Raw genomic sequence first — 10,476 nt, 5'->3', positions numbered from 1 at the left:
CCGGGAGGGACAAGTGTGTCCCAGGGGAAGTGGCAGGAGCCCTGTTTAAAACGAAACATTAGCAAATGCATTGTAGGGACCAGTCTGGCATGGCAGGGATGGCGTGGGTCCCCCAACCGGGACCGATCCCATCCTGGCCCCAATCCTGCAAGTCACAACGCCTGAGCAGTCCCTGTGCCTGCCCAAAGGGCCATGGACATCAGTGGTTGTGTGCAGACAGAGGGGCCCGCCCACACTCACCCTGCAGGATGGGGGGCCCCGGGATATTTAAATCCTTGCTCCAAATGCTGCAACTTTCCAGTGACTTCAAGAGGGTCAGGAACTGGGAGGGACACAACCTCCATTCAGACGAACAACTTTATTTGAGCATCAGCTCTCCTGAGCTACAGCTCACTTCATCGGAGGCATGAAGCTGTAGCTCACGCAAGCTGATGCTCAAATAAATTGGCTGGTCTCTCAGGTGCCACAAGTCCTCCTGGTCTTTTTGCGGACACAGACTAACAGGGCTGCTCCTCTGAAACCTCCCTTCAGCCACTGCAGAGCGATGGAGGCTCCCAGGGCACCCGAGCGAGCAGCAACGGGGCCCTTCTCAACCCCCCCCCGCCCACGGTGACCATGCCCCCTAGCAGCGGTGGGAGAACAACCTGCTCCCCCCCCCGTCAGCTTTCCCCCAGGCAGGGCTGATTTCCTTCCTGCCCAGCCAGCGGGGTCTTCCCCCGCTCCCGTGTAACGCTGTGGCCGGGGGGGAGGAGGCGCTTCCCTGCGGGGGTGTGTGTGTGGGGGGGGTCTGCCTCCCCCCGGCGCGGAAGGAGTTAACGCAGCCCCTGCTCCTGGCTCCAGCCGGGCTCCCGGGATTCCGCCCCCCGCCGCCCCACGTGGTGCCGCCGGGATGTGTCACTTCGGCAGCCCACAACCGTGTAATTCGAAGAGGGAGAACAAAAGGCAGGAGCGCGTATAAAAGGGGCTGCGGGACATCCCCGGCCCCATGTCTGCGCCCGGCAGCGCCCGGCCCCGGCACGCTCCGGCCCCGGCCCCAGCCCGCCTGCAACCTGCGCTCGTCCCGGCAGCGCCGGGGATGGCTCGGGCGCAGCTTTCCGCCCTGCTCGCTGCCTTCCTCCTGCCCTGGCTGCTGGGGGGCCAGGCGCTGCCCGCCTCGCGGGGGGCCCGCCGGCACAAAACCCTGGTGAGTACCGGCGGCGGGGGGGGGTCTCCCTGGCCCCGATCTCCGCGCCCCGATCTCCGCTGCCCGGGCCCGCTTTGCCTCCATGCGGCTCCCTCTGTGCCCTGGGTCGCAATCTCCCCTCTCCCCTTCCTCCAGCCAAACGCCGCCTCCGCCCTCCCCTCTCGCTGTGCGCGGGGGGGGGGGGCTGGACGGACGGACGGACAGCTGGCCGGAGCCCCCACTCGGCCACACCGGTCTCACACAGGAGCCCCGCTTCCCGGAGGGACGGCACCCCTCGCCTTGTTTACATCCCGCTGCCCATTGCGTGCCAGCTGCGGGAGAAACCCTGCCCAGGGCTGGGTGAAGAATGTCACAGCCCCTCTGGCTGCACGGGTTTGCTTTGCTGCTCTTGTGTGCCCCCCCCCCCCCGCGCCCCTTCGGATTTCCATGCTCTTTTTCTAAAGACCTAAAGGGTTTTGCCTTTTGTGCATTCCCTTTTCTTGGGGCATTTCCTTGGCAAACCCCTCCCTGCTCCAAAAAAGAACCTGGAAACTTTTGGTGGTGGCTGTTCTGCTGGGGGAACAAACCCACCTCTCTTTCTCCCCTCCCAGGGAAGCGCCTCCAGTTGTCCCCCCAGCAGCAGATGCTTGTTTGTTTTAGAGGTGGCACTTTACTGTTATGTCAGCTGCCTCCTGCTTTGTTGCAGGGCAGTGAAAGCTGCATGCTGGCTTTTCGCATGTCAGGATGCAGTTTTAAAATGTGCCCTCTTTTGTGGGGACTGCTGTAATTAGTGTTTAGAAGATGACAAGGGATCCTTCCCCACTCTTCCCCTTAAAGGTTCGGTGGCATTCATTGCCTGGTAAGAGCGCGTCCCTCACGCTGCGATGGCAGTTCCAGATGAAAGCGAGAAATGTTAAGGGGGACACAAAACTAAATAGATTAATAAAACCTGCAGGCCGGGGGGGAAGCGGCAGGCAGGGCTCTCCGTCACCTGGGATGGGGCTGTTGGCAATTGGAGGTGCTGATGCCTGGGTGGGGGGGAAGTTTGGGGGACTGGGGAGGACCGAGTGCTGCCCGCACTGGGGCTGTGCGTGTAATTGGGTTATTATAGGCATGTGTTTTCCTGGTGCCTAAACTGATGACGGAGCAACGCCCGGTAGCACCACTGGGGATTAGCGCAGGTCCTGTCGATGGTTTTATTATCAAGCTCTGTCATCTGAGAGGTTTATAACTTGGCTGTTAAATCTGCTTGGGGGCTGGAGCTTGGTTTAAAAATTCTTGGCCTAGGAAGCACTTTTATTATTCAAAACAAAATGCCATTGAACTCATCCCAGCTGTGCCTCCATGAAGAGTAAGGCAGCGCACATGCTGAATGGAGATGCATTTCTTTGCACGCCCCCAGCTGTGTTAGGGCTTCAACTACATTTAGCAACTGGTTGATCCCTAGCTCTGCCAATAAGCCACAGTTAGTAACTGACAAATCTGGAGCCCTGCTCCTTCCTGCAGAGACATGAAGTGGTATGGGGGGGAGGGAGAAATGGGGAGGGGTCCTGAGCCACCCCATGGTGTCGCTACATAAAGAAACCCAGGAATCCCCATTCTCGAATGGACCGGCGGTGCATCTAATCTGGGTCCTGAGACCAGCAGGGGTCCATGCTGGCTGCTTTGTAGGAAGGCATTGCTAGCCCTAGTTTTAAAGTGTCCTGTGTAAATTAAGGTTTCCATATAACTCTGCCCAACTGAGACTAGTCCCCCCCCCCCACACACACATGCACACACTCGTATACCCATGATCCCCACTCACTGCCGCCAAGGGAGTGCAAAGGCTTCTGAGGCTTATACAAACTAGCCAGCATGTCTGGAGCACAGCAAGGAGCGGGGAGGGAAAGAGCTGGCACAGTGCCTTGGTAAGACAGAAATCCCATACCAAATCAGGCCAGTGGTCCGTCTTGTTCAGTGTCCAATACCAGATGCTTCAGAAGATGGTAGAACTCCCATAAGGGAGTGAGTACAGTCCACCTGGCCATGAGAAAAGCTTCTCCTTAATCCCAGGCAGCCAGCTGTTGATTTATATTATTCTGAATCCTGTTTGCTAACTACCCTGATATAACAAGAGTAACTCTGGATGATCTCCATATTATTCCTAACCAATAGCTACACCTTTTCAGCATCCTAATAAGCATTTGGGTCAAGAGCTTCTTTTGGCAGCTTCTTTTTGGCAAAAAATAAATTTACTTCCATGGTTTCTAAAGGGACATCGGCAATTTGGTCTTTTTAATCATTTTCTGGTGGAGCACCCTCCCTCACTAGCAAATAGTGTGTTCCCTTTCCACAAGGATTTTCTGATCTCCTGCCAGTCTTTATAAGGATCTTTCCAGCAAGCAAGACACCAACTATGCCATGCAAACAGTGACACTAACCGTACAGGAGGTGCTCTCCTATCTACCAAGTAAAGAAACTGAAATAGGAGACACGTCTTTCCACCACTGATGGCTTTCAGTCATTGAAGATGTTACTTAAAACCAGAGTAGGTCCAAAATTTCAGAGAAATGTGATTCTTTTTTTTCCAAGTTGGTGTCCATTTAATCTTGTTGCCATTTAATTTAATTGGATGCCACCTGGTTATTAGATTAAGACAGGGTTACCTGGGATTTCCGGATTGACCTCTTGATGGAGGGCAAAAATGCTTCACTACACCCAGACAATGTACAAAAACATACCATGACATGTTGGAAGAGGGGGTGCTGGATTTCTTCCTGACCTCAGCAGGTCAGTTTTTAGTCCTGAAGCATGAGGTTTGATAGCTTTTGATACACCCCCATTTACTGTTGGGGTGCTCAGGGGCTAAGGTTTGTTACAAGGTAAAACTAGGTGGGGGAAATTTAGAAGTTAGCACCTGAGGAAGGCAAGAATTAGAGCAAAAGCCAAACCATCTGCAGTGGTTCTTTTAAAACCCCCAGAACTAAAATCTCAAATTCTCAGGGCACTGCACACCAAATGGAACACCTGGAGATGGCCTGGCTCAGGCCCCCTCTGGGAAATTAATGTCAATGTGTTTTTCACTGAGAAACTAACCTTGCGGGGGGGGGGAGGGAGGGGAAACTGGTGGCCTCATGCCTAGTTGGCTGGTGTAATCCAGCCGTATGGCATTTCCTGGAACTTTCCCCTCTCCAGAGCCAGCAATCCTACCTGGAATGCACTGTGCTTCCTTATAGCTGCATGACATGCAGCTACCTGGGCCAGGAGCAGATGGGGGTGACGTTAGGAGGAGTAGCTCGGCCCATGCAGGCTCCTCCCTCCCCATGCAGACCAAGTTTACAAAAGAGGTTGATATATGCTGTTTGTTTTCACTCTTTAAATAGTGAAATGAGCATTCAGGATAATTTAGACATGTTTATCCTCCACTTCAGCAGGGAATCAAGAGCACATGTAAACATTTACTCCAGGGTTGTGTAGGCTTTGGCAGTGTCCACCTTCCCGCCCCCCCCCCCTCTCTCACACACACACACACACACACACACACCCAGCAAACTGCAGTTCTTGAAGGCTTTGTGTTAGTACCTGGGTTCTGGCAAAGTGGACAGGAAGGGAGAGCTGGGGGGTGGGGTGTCAGAAGAGAGAGTAGGAGTAAAAGAAAAGTAGCGTATCCAGGTGTTGTGCCCAGTGCTCTGTCACATCTGCCGTCCTACTGGGAAGGATAAAAATAACAGCAAAGACCGTCAAGCCTCATGCTTCTGGGCAGGAACATGTTGTCAGCTGGGGTCTGAAGAGATTCCTCACCTTCCCTGGCCCTCTCCTCCCTGTAACAGAAGTAGCATAAGGAGAGGGGCTGGTTTTCTTTGACAATGCTGACAGGAGTGGAGGATTCTCCAAAGGCTCAGAGCGGTGGGTCTGATGAGCAGCAAAGATTGGTATCCAAATCTTATGGGCTTATCCAAGCCTCATTGGTCTATGAACTAGACTGGAAACTTCACAAGAACAAGCTCTCTTGAGGTTCAGGTTCTATCCCATTCCAGCCAGGACAGCGAGAAAGGTTGTTCTTGTGAGATCTGGGCATTTGGACTGTGGGTGTGGCTTAAACCAGAAGGCACATGGAAATGAAAGTCACCTGAGTATTTGCAACCTTCAGAAAAGCGTGGGTTAGGTTTGGCTCAAGTTTAGAGGGAAAACTGAGGCCAGAGGTCTGTTCTAAGTGTATTCAAACTGCAGCAGACATCCCTAACTGTTTAGGCCACTGAGGAACAGATGGAACAGGTGGTGTCTAGGGAGGACACATGGTGGATTCCCTGGAGAACCCATCAAAGGGCTTTGCTCTGTCGAGAATAAATGAGAGAATAATCAGGCTTGGGTAGAGCTTGTGGAGTTCTCAGGCTGTTGCTGTGAGCAGAAGCTCTGCGGCTGGTTTATTACTTACATTTTCAGCCAGCACTCTGATGCACCATCTGTGTGTGTGTGCAGACATCATATTGTTAATCAGCTCGGTGGTATAACATCCTTGCTGCGCTTCATGGAATTGCCATACTGAAAAGTCCACTACGCAAGGGTAAAATAGAAACCTGTCTGTCAGGAAGATGCTCTGAAATCACTGCATATTTATAGAACTCTTGAGCCTTCACAGATGCAGCTCTTCATTCCATCCTCCCAGGAGCCTGAAGATCTCCACATATTGGCCAGAGACTTGGGGGTGTCTCTCAGCATATGCTTAAAGGTCAGGGGCCCCTGGCCCAAGTGGGTTCTGCTCCTGTAGATTGGGGGATCCCAGTCCCTGGCCTGGGCAGGCATGTCCTACCCATAGATAAGGGGTGCTGGTCCCTGGCCCAACTGGTACTTGCTCACCATAGGTTGGGGGGGTGGCAATCCCTGGTCCAGGCTGGCACATGCCCCTCATAAATGGGGGAGGGGGTCCCTGCACATCTGGCCCCCTAGGTCAGTGGGTCCCAGTCCCTGGCATGTACTGACAGCTGATGCTTCATTTTAGCTTTGACCTTACAGATGCATAAAAAACAACCCTACTGTGACTGGACTGCACGAAGTCCCGGGAGGGTTTCTTGGTTTTCAGGGGATTCCTGCCTCATCAGACTAGGGGCTCATGAGATCTTTGTCCAGCCAGGCCTCCTGGGGTTTATTTCCTTGTACCTGGTGAGTACTCTTGCCTCGGGTTGTCCACAGGCTTTCACTGTGCTGCCTGCTCAGGAATGGTGCCACTGGTGGACCAAAGCCTTGAACTATCACATAACCACAGCTCCCTCTAAGCTGTGCTCGTGTGCCCGGGCACACAGATCCTAAACCCCACGCACACGGCAAAACACCATATGCACAAACATTTGCACAGAAGAAATTTTTTGCGCACACGGCCTGTCAAAAATTAGAGGGAACATTGCACATAACTAAAACGGCTGCTAATGAAAATAACCCTGAAGAGTTTATTAATTTGCCCTCCCTCTGCATCAGCTTAGGCCGTCACTGGCTCTGTGGGCATAAACATTTGCAGTTCTCAGTGTTTCATGTTTCCTGTTGCTTAGGAAAAATAAACATTTTCTTTCTTCGTTGCCAACAACAACCACCACCAGATAAACGGGAAACAGAGTCTGGTCACAGAGAGATTGGACTTGAGGATTCCTAAGGCGAATGGCAGGAGAGGGGCCTTGGTCTGTGTGTACAAGGAGCTCTGTTCCTGCATCTTCCCCTGCCTTAGCCCATCTTCACATTCCTGATGGCTTTCTCTTCACGTTGATCAGAATGCAGCCCAGAGGACATGGGCTTGTCCTGTGATGAGAGTGCTCTGTGTCTGTGTATATGTATAGTTAATCGATTCGGTGCCAGAAGATGGCATTCAAGAATATGCATTGTTCCGGGTTTCGTAAGATCAATAAAATATCTTGTGCTGACTTTCTTTGTGCAACTCTTTACATCAGGGCCTAACAGGTCCCACTGGGCAGAGCTACCAGGGTGCTGTACACCACAAAACAAGCAGGGGCTGGCCTACATCACAGAATAATGGTCCCTTTCAGCCATGAAGTGGCTATGATTCTCCACGAGCATGGACTCTGGTACAGTGTCTGAGATGCCCTGATTCGGTGTGGAAGTGACTCCCTGTGAGGAAGCAGAACTTTACTGCTAAACAGTAGCTTCAGAGCACTTTGGAATCCCAACCCGCTCCGGGTTAGAGGAAGGGCTTGCTAAACCCAGGGGGGCAAAGGTGATCAGTGCTACTGAATAGGAGTGTTCTTCTTTTGAATCACGGCTGGTGCTGCCACTCCCGGGAGCAAGAAGCCATGCACACACCCCAGGAGTGAGGGGGAGGCAGCTGTCCTGGAGCAGAACCACAGAGACAAGAACCTGGGCACGGATGGCAGCAATTTCTTACCCTACAGTGTGGGAGAAAATAGCTTTACTTGCGAGTGTAAAGACACAGGGATCTTCCCCCTCCCCTGAGAGAGGAAGGAGGAGGGCGAGTGCAGAAGTACAATGCCCGTGAGTGCGGACTCTTTGGTCCTAAAGGAGGATGATTTTGCCTGTGAAGGTTCGCCCCTCCAGTGGCCAGAGTATCCATGGGATCAGTCAAGGAAGCAGCAAACACTGGGTCAGCACAGACCACGTGGAGGGAGAGAAGGGGGCTGGTTGAGAACGAGACTGTCCCCACTCCCACAGGGAAAGGAGCAGCAGGAAAGACCTGGACTGCTGTAATGGTTTGCAGGGCAGTGTCCCAGGAAGCTCTCAGAGGGTGGCTGTCGTTCTGATTCCTGAGTCCTGCAGTGCTCCTCCGTTGTAGGAGAGCAGGTGGCCTGGGCCGCTGGGAAGGGATCAGTGAACTGCAATGCTCTTGTGGCTACTGAATAGCGTCTGTGCCATGACAAAGCCCATCAGATGAATGAAATGACAGAAGGAATTGCTTTGAACTGGTTATCCCAGAAGGCTGAGCTCTGCGTGCTCCACACAGGTACTTATATGAGCAGTGTGACACAGAGGCACTAGAAAAGGGCAAATATAGTACTTGTCTATAAACGGGAATAAGGACAATCCAGGGAAATATAGACCAACCAGCTTAACTTGGGTCCCCAGAAAGATAACGGAGCAAATAATCAATCAATCAATTTGTAACCACCTAGAAGAAACTAAGGTGATAAGTAACACCTTTACAAATCAGCAGGGATTTGTCAAGAACAGGTGTTAAACCAACCTTATACCTATCTTTGACAGGGTAACAAGCCTTGTGGATAGGGTGGAAGTGGTGGTTGTGTTATATCTCGACTTTAGTAATGCTTTTGATACTGCCTCTCATGACCGTCTCAAAAACAAACTAGAGAAATATAGTCTAGACGAACCTACTATAAGGCAGGTGCACAACTGGTTAGAAAAGTCTACTCCGAGTCATTATCAATGGTTCACAACCAAGCCAGAAGGGCATATCAAGTGGAGTCCCGCAGAGATCTGTCCTGGGTCTGGTTCTATACAATATCTTCATAAATGATTTGGTTAATAGCCTGGAGAGTACACTTATACAGTTTACAGATGATTCCAAGCTGGGAGGGATTGCAAGCATTTTGGAGGACAGGATTAAAATTCAAAATGATTTTGACAGACTAGAGAACTGATCTGAAATAAGATAAAATCCAATGTGGACAAATGCAAAGCGCCACACTTAGGAAGGAATAATCGACTGCACAAATACAAAATGGGAAATGCTGGCCTAGGAAGGAGAGACAAGGTGGGTGAGGTAATATCTTTGATTGGACCAAACTCTTTTGGTGAGAGAGACACATGTTCAAGCTTACAGAGAGCTCTTCAGGTCTGGGAAATTTATGTCCAGTGTCACAGCTAAATACAAGATGGAATAGATTTTTTTTTTTTTTTTTAGTGCAAGTAGTTAACACATCTTTCAAGGGACCATTCAAGGTGAAGTGGCCTGTTAACACCCCTCCAGTCATAGGGAAGAAAGGAGGGGGAGAAGCAGATGGGGGAGGTTGTTAGTGGGTTATCAATTGTTGTAATAAGCCATAAATCCACTGTCTCTATTCAGTCCATGACTTTTAGTGTCTAGCAAAGTTATGAATTCAAGCTCCCAGGTTTCCCTTTTGAAAGTTCTGTGCAGGTTCCCTGCAACAATAAGGACTGATAGGTCAGTTATAGTGTGATCGCTTTGTGAAAAATGTTCACCCACAGGTGAGGCAGTGGTTTGCTTTTCATCCTGTGTGAGTTAATAGGAGAGTGCAGTGATTGTCTGGTTTCACCTACATAGTTGCTATTGGGACATTTAGTGCACTGGATGTGGTAGACCACATGTTGTGATAGGCATGTGTAGGATCCATGGATTGTGAAAGGTGTGGAGGGGGGGGTCAGGGGGTTGTTTATCATTGTAGCAGTGGAGCTTGAATGCTTGTTTCTTTCACCAACAGAAGTTGGTCCAATAAAAGACATTACTTCACCCACCTAATATCCCGGGACCAACCATGGCTACAACACCACTGCTGAAGAAGGAGTACTACAGAAAGATGTGGGGGTTATAGGGGATCACAGACTAAACAGGAGTCAACAATGTAACACTGTCGCAAAAAAAAAGCGAACATCGTTCTGGGATGTATTTGCAGAAGTAGGGTAAGCAGGACATGAAGTAATTCTTCCAATCTGCTCGGGATATTGTGGGATATTGTGTCCAGTTCCGAGTGCTGCACTTCAGGAAAGATGTGGAGAAAGTCCAGAGGAGAGCAACAAAAATGATTAAAGGTCTAGAAACCAGGACCTGTGAGGGAAGATTAAAAAAATTGGGTTTGTTTAGTCTGGAGAAGAGAAGACTGAGAGGGGACATGATAACATCTTCAAGTATGTAAAAGGTTGTTATCAAGAGGAGGGAGATTAATTGTTCTCCTTAACCACTGAGGACAGGACACGAAGCAATGGACTTAAATTGCAGCAAGATTTAGGTTAGAAATTAGGAAAAGCTTCCTAATTGTCAGGGTAGTCCATGCCAGGAAGTGAAGTATGTCAAAAAAGGCCAGTATGGAGGCTGGGCAGTAGGAGAGCTCTCAGGTTCCTTGGATGAAGGCAAATCACTGGGTTTTCCACCTTGAAGGTGGGATCACAAATGTAAGTGATGGAGGGGAGGGAGAGAAACCAGCTGAGCCTGTTCCCCTGCAGGGCAGGTTATAGCCCCCCAGTAGGAGTCGTATCCAATATTAAACGGATCTAAGCCAGGATTGCAGTATAGTTAGCCCTTCTCAGCTGGCTGGGAACAAGAATGTCAATGTGTTATCTGTGTTGTGGTGGCACCTGGGGTCCATTGTGCAAGGCACTGTACAAACCCAGAACAAAGCAAT

The 10,476-nt window shown here is 50.7% G+C and overlaps 1 protein-coding gene across 1 annotated transcript in view; it reads left to right on the top strand.

The window, feature by feature from the left end:
• The first annotated feature begins 922 nt into the window (after positions 1-922).
• MMP11 (matrix metallopeptidase 11) overlaps positions 923-10,476 on the top strand; it is a 32,928-nt gene continuing 23,374 nt past the window's right edge. The window contains exon 1 of the mRNA XM_084649289.1: positions 923-1,183. Within this exon, the coding sequence (XP_084505415.1) occupies positions 986-1,183 (198 nt within the window). The 5' untranslated portion in view covers positions 923-985. The remainder of the gene's footprint in view (positions 1,184-10,476) is intronic.

Source organism: Lepidochelys olivacea (genome assembly GCF_965140295.1).
Source record: "Lepidochelys olivacea isolate rLepOli2 genome assembly, chromosome: 15".
NCBI classification, from domain to species: Eukaryota; Metazoa; Chordata; order Testudines; family Cheloniidae; genus Lepidochelys; species Lepidochelys olivacea.
The sequence above is the reverse complement of the archived record's forward strand: the minus strand, read 5'-3'. Positions and strand labels throughout refer to the sequence as shown.